We start from the raw sequence: 21,159 nt of genomic DNA, 5'->3' as shown, positions 1-21,159 counted from the left end.
CTCTTTATAACTTTACAACCCTGTTCGTTCAAGAAATATGTATTGATTACCCACTCTGTGTTAAATACTGTTCTACAGGTCAAACCATAGCACAAGCAAAACTTTTGGTTTCATTTGATTTCATATTTCTTTAAGGTGTCTTCCTAGGTAGTCCAAACAGATATTTTACTTTTTTATTGATGCAAATTCTAAGTTGCTTCAAAGTATTTCAAGGTCCCCATTGAGACTGACAGTTCAGGTTGACTTAAAGTGACCAACATTTACAACAGCACAGGTATATTGAGTAGGTACTATGTGCCAGTGTGTTAAGTCATTTACTTGTTTTATTTAATCTGGATAGTAATCAGGTAAGCTAGCTAATCATGTTATTCTCATTTTACAATGAGAAAACTGAGTGTGAGTGGTCATTAAACTAGCCTGATTTTATTGTTAAGTTAGCCTTGCACTCTGATTCAAAAGCCAGCTGAGCTAGTCCAGCTGTCTGATTGGAGCCATGATATGAATTTAGGCGCCACCCCTTGTAAATTACTTCACCTTTGTGTGTGTCAGTTTTCTCATCTGTAAAATGGAAATAACCACTATATCTTTCTCATAAGTTTTTTAAAGATAAATTAAGGTAAAATAAATATAGCCTTTAGAATAATCTGGCACACAGTACACATTATTAAAAAATCTTAACTACAAGTATGTAATCCCTTACCAGAAAACCATGAGGTTTGATATGTTTCGGAATTCAGAATTCTTCAGATTTTACAAAAGTAAATGAGTGCATTTACCAAAATTTATATAACATTTCAGCAGAGTCTGGGAACCTCCCATAAGCAAAGAAATGAATATATCTGACTTAAACTTGTTAATTCACGTGGAGTGGAACAAATGAGGACTCTACGTAGTTTGATTTCACTTCAGGTCTGAATTTGGTACCCAACTAGTTTGGGCCAAATGTAAAAAAAAAAAATATGTATATATATATATATATATATATATATTTGGTTTTTAGAGACTTTGGGTTTTGAGAATTTTAGTAAAGGACCTATTATTAACAACTAAGTTATATTACCTATACCAAAATGGTCAGAATCATCTCTACTTCAGGCTCTAGAATTTCAAATGGGATTCAAAGGAACATTTCTCATGTAAATTCTCCCTACTTGGCAAAATTTAACACTCAGTGATATTATTTGACATAACCAATTTCGTTTCATTTGCTTCACAAAATGTCTCTTGACTTTCCATTTCAGAGTTCCCAATAGACATTTGAAATCATTATAACATTTCTGCTAGTTCCCCAATACAAAGCTTTTGATTCAATTTAGATTTTATCTTATGCTGCGAAGTTTCAAAAAACATAAAAAATCTTCCCAAACCTTAATCATTTTGGTGCTGTAATCTAAACCTTTTCTAAAGTCATAAGTAACATTCAGGATACACTGGGTTTCACTGCAGCTAACATACAGTCCCCCAGATCTCCATGACTTAAACAATAAGGGCAGATGGGCATGCACTTGGCTTATAGAAAGTTAGTCTGAAAAAGACTTTCGGGAAAGCAATATGACATCATGAATCAAATCTTAAACATAGCTATAGCTTTTGGAACAGTCATCTTATTTTTTGAATCTATCATAAGGAAGTAATCAGAAATGAAAATAAAGATACATGCACAAAGATGTTACTCAAAATGTTAATTATAATAGAGGACAATTGGGAAAAACAAAACATCTACTGAAATAGAACAATTCAACGAATTATGACACACTGCTGAAACAAATTAGACACAAATAAATCAAAAGACATCCTGCGTTCATGGATTGGAAGACTGAATACTGTTAAAATGTCCATACTACCCAAAGCAAGCTACAGATTCAGTGCAGTCCCTATCAAAATGTCAATGGCTGTATCTAATCATCATGTTGTACCCTTAAAATATTTTACAATTTTATTTGTCTATTATATTTCAATAGAAATTAATTTTTAAAATCTTTGCCAAGGTTTAGTGAGGTGAGAAAATTACACAAAATAGTATGTGCTGTAATTATATTTTGTTTCTGTCATTTAGGGAGACCTAAATAGTCCTTCCTTTTAGACTCAATAAATTCAATTTATTTAGTAAAATTGAAAAGAATCAAAATTCACATGGAACCATAAAGGACTCTATATTGCCAAAACAATCTTGATAAAGAAGAATAAAGCTGGAGACCCCACACTCCCTGATTTCAAAACATATTACAAAGGTACAGTAATCAAAACAGCATGGTACTGGTGTAAACACAGGCATATAGACCAGTTGAATAGAATAGAGAACCCAGAAATAAACCCATACATATACATTGAAATGATCTTTGTCAGGGGTGCCAAGCTGTATTGTATACAATGGGGAAAGGATAGTCTCTTCAAAAAATGATAATGGGAAAACTGAATATCCACATGCAAAAAAATGCAACTGGTGTCTTACACCAACACAAAGATCAACACAAAATGGATTAAAGACTTAAGCATAAGACCTGAAACTAAGTAAAATTCGTGGAAGAAAGCTTAGGGGAAATACTTCATAACATTTGTCTTGGCAATGATTTCTTGCATATGGCACCAAAGCACAGACAATGAAAGGGTAAATAGACTAATGGGAGTATGTCAAGGTACAAAGCTTCTGTGCAGCGAACAATCAACAGAGTGAAACACAACCTATGGACTGAGAGAAAATATTTGCAAACCATATATCTGAAAAAGAAATAATATCTAAAATATAGAAGAAACTCCTACAGCTCAATAGCAAAAATCCAAATAATCCAACTTAAAAATGGGTTAAGGACTTAATATATAGATATTTCTTTTTTTTTTTGCAGTATGCAGGCCTCTCGCTGCTGCGGCCTCTCCCGTTGCGGAGCACAGGCTCTGGACGCGCAGGCTCAGTGGCCATGGCTCACGGGTCCAGCCGCTCCACGGCATGTGGGATCTTCCCGGACCAGGGCACGAACCCGTGTCCCCTGAATCGGCAGGTGGACCCTCAACCACTGTGCCACCAGGGAAGACCTGTACATAGATATTTCTTTAAAGAGGACATACAAATGGCCAATGGGTATATAAAAATATGTTCAGCATCACTAATCATCAAGGAAATGCCATCAAAAATACAATGAGATATAATCTTACACTTGTTAGTATGGCCATTATAAAAAGAAAAGTGTTGGTAAAGATGTGGGGAACTAAAAGATCCCACATGCCACAACTACGACCCAGCACAGCCAAATAAATAAATAAATATTTTGAAAGAAGGAAAGAAAGAAAGAAAGGAAGGAAGGAAGAAAGAAAGAAAGGGAAAGAAAGAAAAAGCAATCATGACCTCTGTTAAGGCAATGGCATCTATCTTCCTAATTCCTTTTCTGCTCCCACAAAGACACACACACACACAATGTTTTAAATTGAAAAGACATTATATACATTTTATTTTGTTTTCATTTCAAAATGTACAATTTTGAAACCACATTTTAATTTATTGTTTGCATAAATTTGTGCTACACAGGCAAATCATCTAGTTTTGAATATTTAGATTACTTTCAAACTTCACTATTTTAAATAGCTCAGAGCAGCTGTAAATACTTGGGAAGAAAAGCGAAAATAATCTGAAAAAATTCTGAAACAGATAAAAATTTTAAATGATGTATGAAGAAATTGCTAAACGGGGCATCACGTGTGTGAAATTTAAAATTACTGGAAATATGTTTTGATCACTTTGTCATTTTGCTCACTTGCGTTTTTTTGGGTTTTTTTTTTCTGGTCGCTTGGCTCATGGGATCTTAGTTCCCCGACCAGGGATTGAACCCTGGCCCTCAGTAGTGAAAGCACCGAGTCCTAACTACTGGACCACCAGGGAATTCCTCATTTGCTATGGTGATTAAATTACTTTTAACCAAATCATCTGGAGCTAATGTTATTGATAATTGTTGCTGAGTAAAAAAAAAACAGGATATTTCTTTATACATGTTAATATTTTATAGTTTAAAAAAATGAGTGTGTACTATAGGAGAAACATTCTTACACATCTCTATTCCTGGGTGATTTATTCTTTTGGATGCAATTGCCAATACGATTAAAACAATTTTTTTCTCCCAAACTAGTTATTGGCAATACATAAGAATCCCATTTATGTTTGCATATTCTATAACAGCTAAGATAGCCTTGGCTAAGCTGAAAGAGAGACTAATTTTATGGGGCTTGTGCCCACCACCCTGTTTCCCCTCCTTGGGGTATTTTTTTTTCAATGAAAAATACAGTGCTTATTTTCTCTTTTTTAATTTTGATGATAAACGCAAAATCATAAATTAACCTACAAGTGTGAGTTCTGATTTAGCAGAGGCCTATCTTGTGATACTGTTTTCATATCAATTATTTACCAAATATCTTTACTGTATTTTTAATTTCCTTTTTGCCTTAGTTTTTATTTAGAAGAATATTCATTTGATCTTCCCTGGTGGCGCAGTGGTTAGGAATTCGCCTGCCAATGCAGGGGACATGGGTTTGAGACCTGGTCCGGGAAGATCCCACATGCCATGGAGCAACTCGGTCCACAAGCCACAACTACTGAGCCTGCGTGCTATAATTACTGAAGCCCGTGCTCTGCAACAAAGAGAAGCCACAGCAATGAGAAGTCCGTGCACCACAACAAAGAGTAGCCCCCGCTCGCTGCAACTAGAGAAAGCCCACACGCAGCAACGAAGACACAACACAACCAAAAATAAGTAAATAAATAAATAAATTTATTTAAAAAACAGAGCATTTCTATCACCCCTGAAAGTTTCTAAAAGAAAAGGAATATTCATTTGCCTCTTAATGTTGTGCTCTTCTTTTTAACATCAGGTTAATAATTTTGCTTTTGTATGATTTGTCATGTTGTTTTGTTTTGTTTTAATTTTTTTTTCTATTTCTTTCTTTTTTTTTTTTTTTTTGACTGCGCTGCCAGGGAATTCCGGCATGTGTCCTGTTTTAACATTTATTATTTTGTGATCAAGATACAATTAATATGGGCTTCCCTGGAGGCGCAGGGGTTGAGAGTCAGCCTGCCGATGCAGGGGACGCGCGTTCGTGCCCCGGACTAGGAGGACCCCACATGCCGCGGAGCGGCTGGGCCCGTGAACCATGGCCGCTGAGCCTGCGCGTCCGGAGCCTGTGCTCCGCAACGGGAGAGGCCACAACAGTGAGAGGCCGGCGTACCACACACACACACACACAAAAAGATACAATTAATATTAAAAGAATAATTTGTATCTATAGAAATACATAAGTTTTGTATTCTTTTTATGGCTATTTAGAACACTTCACATTATTTGAACTTTTTTTTTTACCACTCTGCCTCTTCCTCTTTTCTCCTCAACCCAACTTTTTATTTTTTCCATATGAAGGTCTGTGTATTAGCCACCTCTTACATATTTGTTTCAGACATATGGTTTTGGGTCAAGAATGTGTACCTTGGTTGGGCTATTTTTATCGCTGAGCACTGACTCAGGGGTGCTGGAGTGGATAGAAACTCCTGCTGGTTTTCTACAATGTCTCATACTTGTCACATATAAGTATATTAAAAAACCCTAGAACTGATCCTTAAGTAACCCCATCTGGCACATTTCAGCATCCATGGTACTTTTAACCATTTGGATAAGATATTCAGTCAGTTTTCTTTCTAATTTATAATACTGGATCCTAGGCCATATGGTCCTAATGTGTTGACAAGAAGAAAGAATCACATCTCACCAAAGTCCAAACACATGAAATCCGATGTTTTCTCATTATCGCTAATGGCCTGACACCATCATAAAAGTTAATTAATTAGTATAGTAGGCTTTGTTCTCTTTAAACCATCAGAATTTTGCCTTACTGTATTTAAATCTCTTCTGGATGGTTACTATTGGTTGGCTTAAATAATCTGTTACAGTATATAGTAGTTACCTAGGCAATCCTGGTTTATCTCACCAGTTTATGATTAATAGGGCGACATTCTGCCCATCTTCCTTGAAAAACTAGTATTTCTTTTAACTCCTTAGCAATCTTCAGAGTTTTCATTATCCATCAGTCCTCCAAAATAATGGCCTGTCTCCTCGCATCTGCTCTGGTTTTAGGTACCTTGCAGACATTATCACTGAGCTGCCAGTTACTGCCTCATTCCTCATTCCCTGCTATTGTGCTCTCTTTCCGGGTCGTGTTACTCAGAGCAGCTTTAAAATATACAAAGGGAAGAAAAGGAGAGTAACACGAGCTGACCTAGTGGATCACAAAGGGCCAGAGAAAGTAGGTCCTTGATATTTTCCTTACCCTTCCCCCAGAATATTCTCCTCTAGTCTCTGATACACCTCTCCCAAGGAAAGAAGAGAGAAGCTTCCTTCGTTACGCAGACCCCCAAACCATAACTTAGTTCTAGATTTTGAAATTCCTTTGCTGAACTAAGGTTTAAGCATTGGAACAATACCCCTGAACGAAGTTAAGAAAGACTTTTACCTTTTATTACCTAATAATAATACACCATCTCATCTAATAATAGCTAATTATTATGTACCATTTCATTTAATCCAGATGAAAACTTAATAATAATATTTGAGCCTTTACTAGGACCAGGCATTATCCTGAAGATTTGATAACCATCTATTTAAATCTCCGCAGACCTGTTATTAGCACTATTTTGCACATGGGGAAACTGAGGTTAAAGGAGATTAAATAAATTACTCAAATTCTACAGCAGGATTGTCTACTTACAAAGCTCAAATTCTTTTCATCCCCTTCATTATCTCTCCAGTCTCTGTATAACATGCCTTAATGAGCTAGAAAGTAAAGTTTCATCCTTTGGAACAAGGTAGAGTAGAGTCTGAAGTTGGAGAAAGTGGCCCTTACTTGTTGTGTATTTTTCATGTGCTGTAGGCACACAAGTAGTAGGCATTAGCCCTTTGTAGTTTGTGTGCATACACAATTGCTCTGAAATCCTTACTTCCAACTATCAAAATACAGTTTCAAACACTTCTTATGGAGGACCGAATAGTAATGAGAATAGAGATATTAAATGTTTAACTTGGGAATTGGTGTTTAAGCTATTGGGTACATTTGGGAGAAAGTTGGAATGGTAATAAAACAATATAGAGTGATTCAGTATACATTAGGAGTCTGAAAAAATTGCTTTAAAGTATAATGCAGAACATATTTAGCCTGTCATCCATTTTATAATTAAGTGCCTATTAAATGACAATCATCAGCTAAGTCCTGGAAAAATGGATTTTAAAAACCACAGGATTTTTTTGTTGTTGTTGGCCATGCTACATGGCTTGTGAGATCTTAGTTCCCTGACCAGGGACTGAACCTGGACCCACAGCAGTGAAACACTGGACCAACAGGGAATTCCCTGTTTCTTCATTTTTAAAATGATGTTTTTTGCCACTGATTTATATAGAATTAAGGTGAAATATTGATCAGCACTTGTGAACTTTTAATTAATACCACTTAAATAACAATAATAAGGAATTCCCTGGCTGTCCAGTGGTTAGGACTCCATGCTTTCACTGCTGAGGGCCCCAGTTCAATCCCTGGTCAGGGAACTAAAATCCTGCAAGCCGCTGCACTGCATGGCCAAAAAAAAAAAAAAAAAACACCAAAAAAGATAGGAAAAAAATAAATGACAATAATAAAAACTGCTAAATCAATTTTAGCAAATACTGTGAAAAATATGATTTCAACATTATTTTTTAATTAATCTGCTTTTCCTCACTGATTTAAACTATTAATCTTTATTACGTATAGAATACCCATTTATACATGGATTTTTCTTTTTTGGGATCTGTTTATTTCTGTGCCAGCCTCTCAACTTATGCTTTTATAATATGATTCAATATTTGGCAAGGTGTATTCCCTCTCATTACCCATATATCTTTAAAAACATTTTTTCCCCTTACATATTTTAGATTCTTATAATTAGGAAACATTTGAAATATTTCTGTTCTACTAAACCCACAATTGTAATTTACGATATGCAAGATACTGTCTTGAGACCATGGAGGCTATTAAGAGAAAAATGATAGAATCTTGCTACTAAGGAATTAGTCTATTATATGAAATAGAGTTATAATCTGATTCTAGGAACATGAAAAAGAGGCAAGCTAGAACAAGCACTGATAGACATGTTTTATAGAGTTAAATATTTATTAGCTCTTATTAATATAGCTAAGCATACATGTGTTTGTTATAGTAGCTTTATAGATGGCCAGCTCCCTTAGGCTCCCTTAAAGTTGTGAAGAGCAGAACACGTGTAGCTTCATTTTTATGTAACATCTGAAAATCCAAACACCTAGAGGCTCTTTCTTTTTCATTTTTTTAGAGGGGGAGCAGTGGAGCAGAGCATGCACATCCTTGAACACCAGGGATCACAGGTGTTCTGGATTTCTGAATCTTCAGTTCAGTCTACAATGACATTAACTAACCCTGATTCTCTGTTAGGCGTACAAGAGCGGCTTCATTTTAAACTTGTGTTCAGTTTGGGGGATGATCTAGCTATTAGACACGTCCATATAATCTCGTTTCACATAATATTTTCTTCTGCAAACTCTTTATGCTATTACTCGGCTAACTAAAGTTAACTCCATTGTCATTAATTTATTTATGACTAGAGCCTTTGGATGTATATTCAGTGATCCTTTTATTCCCTCATACAAAATGCTTATTATGTAGCAAGTTATAAACATTTTACTAGTCTTTTATATGTGGCACAGTCTTTATGATTTAAATCTACAGTGTGGGTGGCACAAGGCAGAAGTTTTTAGGTGTTCTAACAGATGCATAAAAGAAGTAAATTTAGATTAGGAAAATCCACATAAGCTCCGTGAAGATGATTGCTGGAGGTTAAACTCTGAAGAGTGAGTGCGATTTCAAGAAGCAGAGAATGAGACAAAAACAGGTGGAGAGAGAAGAAACAGAGAAGTCAGCTATTTGCAAACTAACCAGAGGTATGGTTGCTGTTGGGTCCTCAAAGCGACTGTTTGATTTCTGACTTCTAGGGCCCCTGTTGTCTCCTGAATGTATGTGTAAGTAGATAGATGTATTCTACCCACCACCATTAGTCTGTTGTAGGATATTTCTTATCTATTTATCCATCTATCTATTATCTATCAATCATCTATCTAATTATTTGCTTACTGAGGGACAGCTGGGTTGTTGCCAGTTATAAGCCATTAGGACTAATACTGCAGTGTACATTCTTGTACACACTTCCTCATGTACATATGTGGGATTTTTGTATATACCTGGAATTGAAATTGGTGGATGGTAAAGAATGCCTATCTTCAACTTGATTAAATACTGCAAAATTTCTTTCCATAGTTTTATTTTTTTTAAATAAATGTATCTTCCCACCAGTAATGTACACTTGGCTCTGTCAGAATTCAAAAACTTTTCCAATCTAATGGATGGATATAAAATGCTGTCTGTTGTTGTTTTAATTTGCATTGCCTTGATTATTAGTTATAGAAGTATTATTTTTGTAAGCTTATTTGTTGTTTGGATTTCTTCTGAAAATTAATATTCTTTTCCCATTTTTCTCTTGGGTGGTTTGGCTTTCTTATTGATTAGTGGTATTCTGAATACTAATCCTTTTTTCATCATATATGTCACAATTATCTTTTATCTTTTTTATGACTTAATTTCATGAAGTTTTAAATTTTAATGTTTTCAAATTTGTCAGTCCTTTTCCTTCAGGGTGTTTGCTTTATGAGACTTCTTTAGAAAATCTTTCCTTAACTTGCAGTCATGGAGACTTGATCCTATATTTCTATATTTTCTTTTTCTTTTTTTTTAATGTGATTTACTTTTTATTGAAAGTATCTTGCATTCGTGACTGATGCTTTCTGGGTTATGCCATACATTTTAACATTAAAGGTTAAATTATTTCTTACATGCAAGTAGTGTTTATGGTTTTCCCCACATAGGATTACTGATTATAAAAAGATGACACACCACATGCGTTAAGTGTCTTTTTTAATTGAAAAGCCAGCAAACTGTCTAATTCTTTTTCCTCACAAAACACAAACTGAGTAGTAACTGAGCCTCTAGCCAACATATTCAAAGCTGAGAGGATTAAAAATGCAAAAACAAGTCCTCAGATCCAATTAACGGAGCCCTGCTACATACAGGCTAATCAATACCAGTGGTACTCTGACTCCAGGAAGCTGGAAGACATTCTGATAACCCCACTCTGATAACATTTACCTCAAGTAGCCTTTTTCCAGTTTCCAACTCATGAATAAATATAATACATTGTTAATTCTATTTCAGAAAATTTTTTGCAAGTTGTTTTACTTACAATGCCAACTTTTAAAGAAGTTTTTTAAAATTTTATTTATTTATTTATTTTTGGCTGCATTGGGTCTTTGTTGCTGCACGTGGGCTTTCTCTAGTTGCGGTGAGCAGGGGCTTCTCTTGTTGCAGAGCACAGGTTCTAGGCGCCCGGGCTTCAGTAGTTGTGACTCGTGGACTCTAGAGCGCAGGCTCAGTAGTTGTGGCGCACGGGCTCAGCTGCTCTGTGGCATGTGGGATCCTCCCAGACCGGGGATCAAACCCATGTGCCCCGCATTGGCGGGCGGATTCTTAACCACTGCACCACCAGGGAAGTCCCTACAATGCCAACTTTTAAAAGTCACTAAACTAAAGTTAACCGGACAATAAACTAGGCAGAAATTGCTTTACAAAAAGAGGGAGAGCCCAAAATGCTACTTTCTATAGAGAACCCACAGTTCAATTTTATTCAGAGCAAAGAAGAAAGAACTTTTGATCATACTAGAAGAAACTGAGTCATAAGTTTGGAATCAGTACTGAAACTACACACGCAATGAGGACAACATTCTGCTAATACAACTGATTTGCTGCTGCATTTGTGGACCGTTTTTCTAATATTAACAACTATAAACAAAGCAGTGCAACTAGTATTTGGAACAATCCTTACAGTGTTACAGCATCAGACACAAAATGTCACTTCTCACACCACTGGTTCTCTTTGTGTACCTGGGCTATCTCTTCTTCAGTAAAATCTTTTTTTTTTTTTTTGTGGTACGTGGGCCTCTCACTGCTGTGGCCTCTCCCATTGCGGAGCACAGGCTCCAGACGCACAGGCTCAGCGGCCACGGCTCACGGGTCCAGCCGCTCCACAGCATGTGGGATCTTCCCGGACCGGGGCACGAACCCATGTCCCCTGCATCAGCAGGCGGACTCTCAACCACTGCGCCACCAGGGAAGCCCCAGTAAAATCATTTTTGATATTGAATGTCTTTCGAATCTCCTCAGGAGTTTTCCCCTTGATCATATTGGCAACAGTCCTGCAGGTAACATCAAGCAAACCTTTGATGTCTAAGTAGTTTGCTGCCAATATAAGCTCAAAAAGTGTTCTTTGGTCAACTTTCAGGAATTCTTGATCCCAAACAGGGATATCATCTGTTCACTCTTCTTTGTCCTCACCATCCTCAGGAGGAGGCGGATCATCCTTGTGGTGGGTGCACCCCTGAATGACCTTTTTTAATATTGCTACATTAACATTTGGCAAGGGGATTGGATCAACATCTCCTTCATCATCCATTCCCAAATCTTCCAACATGGTCTTAATAGTCACAGATTGTTTCGCAATTTCAACATCAACTTCAAATATCTCTCCACCAGAACTCTGCAACTTAATTGTAGGCATGGTGTTAGGGCTCAAGGAGATGGCGGGCCAGCGGCTGATGAGAGCAGGGTGGCATCTGCAAAAAGAAAAACAGAAAAGTGGAGAACAAGGCCAACCGATCCTATATTTTCTTATACACTTTTTTCATTCATTCATTCACATTTTGAAAATAACTACTGCCTTGTCAAAGACATAAGTATGAACTAAAGCCTCTAGTTTACAGGAGGGTTCACTCTTTGTGTTGTACAGTTCTATGGGTTTTGTAAAATTCATGTCATCTATCCGCCATTACAGTATCATACAGAGTAGTTTCACAGCTCTAAAATTCCCTGTGCCCCATCTATTCATCCTTCCTTCCCTCTGGCTAGACACTTGGCAACCACTGATGTTTTTATTGTGCCTAATATTGTTTTGCTTTTTCCAGAATGTAATACAGTTGGAATCATTTTATAGCCTTTTCAGATTGGCTGCCTTGACTTAACAATATGCATTTAAGGTTCCTTTTTTTTTGGTGGATTGATCCCTCATTCCTTATTATTGCTGAATAATATTCCATTGAATAGATGTACCAGTAGTTTTTGTTGTTGTTGTTGTTTTAGTTTTTTTTATTCTTACTCACCTATTCACAAATATCTTGGTTGTTTCCAAGTTTTGGCAATTATGAATGAAGATTCTATAAATATTCATGTGCAGGTTTTCTGTGTGGATGTACATATGTTTTCAACTCATTTGGGTAAATATCAAGGAGAATGATTATGGATCACACGGTAAGACTATGTTTATCTTTGTAAGAATCTTCCAGACTCTTCCAAAGTGGCTGTACCATTTTGCATCCCACCAGTGATGAATGAGAGGTCCTGTTTCTGTACATCTTCACCAGCATGTGTTGTATTTTGGATTTCAGCCATTCTAATAGGTGTGTAGTGTTATCTTGTAGTTTTAAGTTGCAATTCCCTAATGACATGATGTTGAACATGTTTTCATATGCTTGTTTGCTGTCTGTATTTCATCTTGGGGTGAGGTGGCTGTTCTGATCCTTTGGCCATTTTTTTTTTTTTTTTTTTTTTTTTTTTTTTTTTTTTTTGCGGTACACAGGCCTCTCACCGCTGTGGCTTCGCCCGATGCGGAGCACAGGCTCCGGACGCGCAGGCTCAGCGGCCATGGCTCACGGGCCCAGCCACTCCGCGGCACGTGGGATCTTCCCGTACCGGGGCACGAACCCGTGTCCCCTGCATCGGCAGGCGGACTCTCAACCACTGCGCCACCAGGGAAGCCCTTGGCCATTTTTAAACTGGGTTGTTTTCCAATTGTTACGTTTTCAGAGTTATTTGCGTATTTCAGATACAAATCTTTTTTTTTTTTTTTTTAGATACAAATCTTTCATCAGATATCTGTTGTTGCAAATATTTTCTCCCAGTCTGTGTCTTGGATTTGCACTCCCTTAACACAGAGAAGTTTTTCACAGAGCAGAAGTTTTAAATTTTAATTAAGTCTGTAAGCAGATAGGCTAGGGGGTCCCCAGAGAAAGAAAACCAGGCATGGCTTTCTTGACATAAGAGAAGCCATTTTTGGCCTAAGCCATTTTGTGATCTAAGCTTGGCTGCAATGCTTGCCCTTGAACAGGTCTCAGTGAACAAAGGAATGTAGCAACAGTGGAAAAGCAGTCAAGCAGCAGCAGTTCAGCTATAAAACAGTCCTAGTTCCTCCTCAGTGGATATATATAATCTGATACATATCTTTGAGTTGTTCTACAGGAACTAAGCCCCCACCCCAACCCACCCCCCGCCCTTTAGTCCAAGACTAAAGCTTGGACTCTGTTGACCTTTGCCCCAATAATATGCTGAATTCTCCTTAACTCAAGCATATTCATGAATATGCCTGTTCCCTTAGCTTAAAACTTCTCCAATTTTGCTGTTCGAGGAGACGTTGCTTTGGGAAAGATCCCTGGTGTTCTCACTTGCTGCAAGTAATAAATACTACCTTCTCCAGCTTTTTGCCTTGGTTGTGTCTTTTGGCTTGACACCCACGAAGAGGCAAACCCAGTTTTTGGGTAACAGTGGGATCAAAAAATTTTTCCCATACAAATAGCAGTTATTCCAGTACTGTTTCTCCATCCTTTCCTAATTTTCAATGCCACTTTTATCATATTCAAAGATCTCACATGTGTGTAGGTCTTTTTCTGGAATCTTTATCATGCTCCACTTGTCTATTTGCCCATTCTTAAACCGTTATATCATAAATCCTGGTAGGATGTGTTCTCCCAACTTATTCTCTAACCCTCCCGCCCCCACAAAGAATTATAGCAGCTTCTCTTCGACCTTAAGTTTTGGTGTGAATTTTAATGCCACTTTAACAAGTTCTGTGAAATACGCAATTGAGATTTAATTGTAACGGCACTATACTTATTGGTTTGTTCAGTGAAAACAGATCTTTTTAATAAGTATCTTTTCTTATTCATGGATATGGTTCATTTCTCCATTAATATAATTTCATCCATAAGGGTCTTACACATCTTTTGTTAGTTTTATTCTTAGGTACCTAATAGGTTTTTTTTAGGTCTTTCTAGTTATTAATGGTTGCTTCATTAAAATTACAAACTTGTATAATTCCCCAAATAATTTTTGTAATTTGCTATTAAATCATTTCACAATTCAAACCATAGCTTCAAAATTCTTAAAATGCCAACTGTTTAATAATAAAAAATACAAATTATACAAAGATACAATAGAGGGAATTCCCTGGCAATCCAGTGGTTAGGACTTCACGATTTCACTGCCGAGGGCCTGGTTGGATGGGGAGCTAGGATCCAATACGCTGAGTGGTGCCGCCCAAAAAATTAAAAACCAAAAAAAACCCAACAACAACAGATACTACCTGAAATGTGAAATTAGTATATTGATTATTTCTCCCCAAATTGAAAGGAATGCATAATTTAGAGTTTCTCCTAGTATACGATTTAAAAAAGAGACTAAGTCTGGAAAATGTTGAATCAACTGTCTTGCTGTCTATAAAACTCTCTTCTCCTTTTTAATTTATGAAGTTTAACTTTATTGATAGTGAGCTATTTATTTTGTGATTTACAATGGTAAGTAGGTTCTTTCTGAACAATCAGAATGTAAACTGATGCTAATGAGATAAACATTTTGACTGTTAATTAAGCTGAGTCCAGTTAGCGACTTAATTTACCAGTAACAAACGTATTCACCATTTACCAAATGCTGCAGGCAAGACATTAAGAGGTCAAATCTCAACCCATTTTCCTGAAATCACTGGGAAAATTAGGAGGTCCCAATAAATTACTTGTGGATTACCCAGTTTCCAATATTCCCCTAGCAGGGGAATTAGGTGCTGTAAGACAATGAGACTAAAAGTTTGAAGGTAGCCCTTTCAAGGCCCACTCAGGGATACCCTGAAACAGGCATCTAGCGGCTGAGCCCCAAAACTCCATTCCTTCCATCTTCATCCTACACTATAACCTGTTTTGGCTGACTCTGAATAACTCTCGGTATGATCAAACATCTGACCTTAAAAACACATCTTGAAGTGCAGTCGCTTTCTTACCCAAATATCTTAACTGTCCCAAATACCATGATCTCCGTACACTGCTGATGGGAATTTAGTTGCCAACCCAACCATGTGGTTAGTCCTCAGTACACAGGGGCTCCGAGATCAAGGAGACCCAGTTAACCCAGCTTGCCCAGACTCAGGCCAAATGCAGAGGCTGATCCTGGAGTTATTTCAGGGCACTTCCCTCGCTTCCCAGAAAAACTCAGACCTACCTCAAACCCAGACCCCAAGACCCTCCCGATCAGGTGAGCTAAAGCTTCAGTGCCTTTCGTTCGGGGTTTTGGCAGGGCTCAGGATCATTCCAAGCGGGAGCCCCACGGTTTAAAGACTAGCAGCACGCACCGCACTGTCCGATAACGGCCGAGAAACCTAACTCCAGGCACTAGGCCCATTGTGCCCGCGGCTAGAAACTCCGCCTCGATCCTAACGCAGCCAAGGCCCCGCCCCGCGCGTGACGCCAGCGTCAGGCCAGTCCCGGCATGCTCCGCGCCCGCCGGCGGCCGAGCGCAGACGAGACGGATATTCCCCGTGAGCAGTTGCTGGTCAGTTCAGCCGCTATCCAGACCTGGGTCGGCGAGAGTGCCGCCACCAGCTGTTCTCATACCGCTCTGCCGTTATTCTGAACGCCCCAGCCCTCCCGCGAGGGCGCCCCGGGACGGAAGGATCCAGCAGCCTGTCGGCGCCCGCCGTTCTCGTGGTCGCCGTCGCCGTCGTAGTTGTGGTAGTCTCTGCGGTAGCCTGGGCCATGGCCAATTACATCCACGTCCCGCCCGGCTCCCCGGAGGTCCCCAAGCTGGACGTCACGGTGCAGGATCAGGAGGAGCAGCGCTGCCGGGAGGGGGCCCTGAGCCTCCTGCGACACCTGCGGCCGCACTGGGACCCTCAGGAGGTGACCCTGCAGGTAACGCCCACACCTCAGCCCCGGGTTTCAGCCGACCTTGACGCGGCCCCGGGGGGCCGGGGGGCGGGGGCGGTCTCACCAACCCTTCTAGTCCCCGGTGAGCCGGCAGGACCTCTGGGAACGTCGTCTCCCTCCGTTCTTTGGGAAGTGATCCTGTATTTCCTCCGTCACACCTAGGAAGGTCACTCCCCCTTCCTTCACCTTGCTTATTGAGGTCGTCCTGAGGGCGGATTTTCTCTTTCCAGAGGCGACTACGTTCGTGACGCACCCCTTCCACCTCGGGAAGGTTCCTGTTGATCGTTGCCCCTCCTCCCACTCCCCTGTCCCTTCTAAGTGCGAAAAGAACCTTTTCCACTCCTTTGCGAGGGGTCCTCGCCCATCGGCCCAAGCCACCATCTCCTCGCCTTTCACAAATAATGTGGTAATTAATCTTCTCTGATCTTTTAATTTCCCTTACCTCCCCTCCCCCGTCGGTGTACTCCCACTGATGCTCACCCTAAGTCTTACCTTCTCAAGTCCTGGGATTGGCGACAGTACTCGATTCCAAAGTAATGACCGAGGTCTTCATGGGTTCTTCGGTAGCCCTGCACACGTTATTTTATTTGTATCGGTACTTCTGAAAATGTTTTAGTCATCTTAGTGAAACTAACAATATCTGATGTTAGAAGGATCAGCGGCTTGTGAATATTTCTTTTTCCTGAGCCACAGTATTCATAGATAGACAAAAATTGGGAGAAAAAGTCCTTAAGAACCTATGCATTTTTTGATAGCTTATTTCTAATAAGTTACGATTAAGCATACATGAAATTTATTTTGAATACTAATTTGTATTTAACTTTTGGAGTTTTAGGTACTATATACGAAAATGAACCTCCTTTTCCCTTGCAAACACAAAGTAATTTTAAAGGCTGGCATATTTTAGGTTTGTTTCAAATCTGAGCAATAATGTAAGAGTATTCATTTGAAGTAGCCACATCGTCTGCCTTATTTTGTTGACTGATTTGTTTCAGCAATGTTAATTGACTTAACAGTATCTCAGATTCTTTGGTAAGGTAGTCGCCTATACAAAAATGAATAAAACATGAACAGTGCCCTAGGGCCCAGAACAGTTCTCGACACTTCAGCTTTCATGAATGTTGGCTTCAGTTCTTACTGCCTAGAAGAGTTAGGAGCAGATTAAAAGGACCCATATGTTTTGGAAAAAAGTTAAGACAAAAATTTTGAAAATTTAAGGGAATGTTTGTTAGCCAAGTATGTAGAACATAGTGAATCCAAAATGATTTTCATGTGTAATTAAAAAAAAATAGTATATTTTCTTTAAGGAAAATTAGTTTAATTGAAACTTACAAGTTGAAACTCTAGACTTCTTTAGTTTATTATTCATTAACTTATTTGTAGTTTATTATAGAAGATCTTTATATTTATTAAAATGAGTTATATTCTGGCAGTCAATTATAAATTAAAGAGATATTAATTAAAAACATTGCTACTTCATGGTAAACTCTGGTACTGGCAAACCATATTACTTTTTAAGCAGAGACTTAAGAGTTTGAAGCTTTGAAGACTGGAATTTCAGTTGATGTGTTTGTCTGTAGAACAGCAGGAATAGCTACCCAGAGGTACATTAGGTGTGTTTTTAATCATTTAATCCCCCGAACAACCATTTTAGATAGGTACTATCTTTTTAGGTGAAACTCAGTGAAGTAAAGCCAGAATATCGGTTTAAAAAAAAAAAAAGGATAAAATATGCTAACATCAAACTGTTTTTTGATTGTTGTACTTGGGATTGAATCTTAATCTGATACCCATGTAGCAGGTTTTGACTTTAAGACCTTTGGACTCATTGTCCAAGCTTCTAATATACTTATTTGTAAGTGAAGGTAAATACTACCATTTTTTTTTGCCCTTAGGGTGATTGTTATTTAGAAATATAATCCCTCCATTTGCAAGCAAAGCTATTGATCCAGAAGCTGGAACAACTGCTAAGCAGAGTAGATGGTTATTCATCTCTCAGTATGGTAGATCTGACTCCCACATTCTAGGTCATTATAAACTCTGCTTTTATGATGCTTCAGGATTTCTTTAGTAAATATCAATGGGAATATTTTCTTTTATTTCCTTTGAGGTATAAAGATAAACATCATACCTAACATAATAGTCAACAGATTAAAACAGGTATCAGTAATGCAGCCCATATTTTAAAAAGATTTTTTCTAAAATTCTTATGTGATATAAAATGCTTTAAACATACCTTAGAAGCTTACTCTAGTAATACTTATTTTACCTGGCACTTACTCTTGACAGCTGAACTATTGAGAGCATTTTGGAAAATCCAGAAGCAAACAAAAAAAGACTTCAATGCATTCAGAATAATAGAGGGCCCAGTCTTTGCTCACAACTTATGGACACGGGGGATAATATATCTCATTTTAGATAGAGTCTTAAAAAGTTTAATTATTTTTTCCCTATCTGTGCAAAATTAAAAGAATACAATATAAAAGGAGTGGTGAGCTTTGTGGAGTGTAGTATCTTATAATAGGCAGAGTGGTTCTAAAACAATACCAGTCACAATGTTTTTAATTTAATAATATTTTACTATTTATAAAGAAAGCACTTTCACATACATTCTCCCAATGACCCTGTGAGATAGATGTAGACTGTTAATATGTATTTTATAGTTAAATGAAAGTGAACTTGGGAGTTTGTAATGGTAGATCTGAGATGAGAACTCATCTTATGAATTATTGCTCTTTGAGAAAAGTTTATGTTTGTATATCATGATTAAGACAGGGAAGCCATTTCTGTGTGAAATCAGTTATTTTTTTAAAATTAAACCTTTGGTTCATAGAAAGATTTTGCTTTAAGTTCCTTAAACATAAATTTGCATTACTTTTCCACATGTGACATTATTTTGGAAACGGGATTCACTTCCGCTTTCTTTTAAGATAGTTACTATCTAATAGTAAAGTATTTGAGTGGGTGGTAGGACCTAAGACTATTTGACTATGGCTAAGAGAGATGTGTTGTTTGATAGGTCCCTATATATGTGGATAACATGTGGCCAAAAAGTCAGGAGCCTACTGTACTAGTTTATTTTCAGGTATTAATAGCTGTGTGACTTGGACTGAGCAAACCACTTCACCTCTCTGGGGCCTCAGCATAGTGTAGTGGAAAGAAGATGGGTTTTTTTTTTTTTTTGCGGTACGCGGACCTCTCACTGTTGTGGCCTCTCCCGTCGCGGAGCACAGGCTCCGGACGTGCAGGCTCAGCGGCCATGGCTCACGGGCCCAGCCGCTCCGTGGCATGTGGGATCTTCCCGGACCGAGGCACGAACCTCTGTTCTCTGCATCGGCAGGCGGACTCTCAACCACTGGGAACCAGGGAAGCCCAAGAAGATGGTTTTTGAGTCCTGATTCCAGCCTTTTGTCACCTTTGGCAAATTTTAAAATCTCTATAAAAAGGACTTACTCTCTACCTTGGAAAATAGTAGCATAGTAGAAAATAGTAGAATTTAACAACTATAGTACTCATAGTCATTTTACTACTGGTACTAATTTTACTACTTTACTACTAAGAGTAGAGTATCAGGAGAATTAAATGAAGTATGTAAAATTATACATAGTATGTTTTAGTACTCCAACTTCCCCCAGGCTCTCCCCCCACCATTTGTAAGTGGAAAGTTGTTATGAAAGAATTGTAAGCTCCTAAAATTCAGTAATTTTAACATGTATTTTTTTGTACTGGCATAATGCTACTTTTCAGCAGCATTCCTTGTAGCAGAAGGTAGCCATGGGAGAATGGAGGAGGGAAGGCTTAATAGAAGACGGGGTACCTGAACTGAGCTTGGAAGGAAAGATAGGAGATGGAATGGGGAAGTATTTCTGGGCAAAGAAAAACTGCTTTCACAAAAGCTAGACTATGAGTATCTTGGACAGAATGGTGTATGAACAAGCATAGAAGTGGGAGTGATTTTCAAATAAGGGAGTGCTTAGATACGAAGGTTTTATGCCTCTTTAAGGAGGTGGTATTTTATTATCTAGGATGTGATGAGGAGCTGGTGAATGTTTTTAAGCAGGTAAGTTATATCATATATATTTTAGAGAAGTGGCAGATTACAATTTAGGCAGCATTCATTGAAGGAAATGCTTTGAATTGGGGATTAAGTGATCACTTACAAAGGACATTGGTGGTTTTGAAACTGATGGTTATTGCACACTAAGAGGATGCTAAATCAGTATAGTGGGTTGAAACCACTACAGTTTAAAAAGATGAGTTAAAATAAGATGTAATAGGATAGATCAGAGCGCATTGCAAGTAATAAGGTAAGTATTATCTTGTGAAGCTTTTAGTTTTATATAAAAGTATATATGTACTGAATTAGAGGATAAATACATTTCTTTCTGTGTATTGCATTAAAAAAATGTTTGTGAAAGACTACCTAGGAGAGACTTATTTTAGTACAGACAAGCGGCGCTGGGATCCAAATTAGGACAGTGGCCTTGAAGATGGAAATAAGGGACAGATTTGACATTTCAGAAAATAAATGTTCAGGACTTGTTAATTGCTTGCAGTTGAGGGAGGAAGTGGGAAGCTTAAGGGTTTTTTTTTTTTTTTTTTTGTGGGTGACAAAAATAAGGGAAGTAATGGAAAGTATATTTAAGGAATCAGGTTGTATTTTTCAGGATTTTATCTTCTTTTTTTAATCTTTTGGCCACGCTGCGTGGCATTTGGGATCTTAGTTCCCTGACCAGGGGTTGAACTCACGCCCCCCTGCAATGGAAACACAGAGTCTTAATCACTGGACTGCCAGGGAAAGTCCCCAGGATTTTGTCTTATAAGGAGTTATTTTGCTCTGATGGACTATAAATAGGTAAATTTTTATCACCCTTTTAAAAACTGTGAGATACAACAAACGAACAGAAAAATGAATGAAACATAAATTGTTGTAGAGTAAATACCTTCGTAACCCCAGCCCAGGGAAAGAGAAAATATTACCAGCAGCCCAGAATATCTCCCCTTT

The 21,159-nt window shown here is 38.1% G+C and overlaps 1 protein-coding gene and 1 pseudogene across 1 annotated transcript in view; one reads left to right on the top strand and one right to left on the bottom strand.

Annotated features, from left to right (window-relative positions):
- Positions 1 to 10,986: 10,986 nt before the first annotated feature.
- LOC136131070 (S-phase kinase-associated protein 1-like) lies at positions 10,987 to 11,692 on the bottom strand (annotated as a pseudogene).
- A 4,025-nt stretch (positions 11,693 to 15,717) lies between these two features.
- Positions 15,718 to 21,159, top strand: part of ETNK1 (ethanolamine kinase 1) — a 67,327-nt gene continuing 61,885 nt past the window's right edge. Inside the window, exon 1 of the mRNA XM_065887530.1 lies at positions 15,718 to 16,139. Within this exon, the coding sequence (XP_065743602.1) occupies positions 15,984 to 16,139 (156 nt within the window). The 5' untranslated portion in view covers positions 15,718 to 15,983. The remainder of the gene's footprint in view (positions 16,140 to 21,159) is intronic.

This window comes from Phocoena phocoena, chromosome 11 (genome assembly GCF_963924675.1).
Source record: "Phocoena phocoena chromosome 11, mPhoPho1.1, whole genome shotgun sequence".
Lineage (NCBI taxonomy): Eukaryota > Metazoa > Chordata > Mammalia > Artiodactyla > Phocoenidae > Phocoena > Phocoena phocoena.
This window is presented reverse-complemented; position numbering and strand designations above follow the sequence as displayed.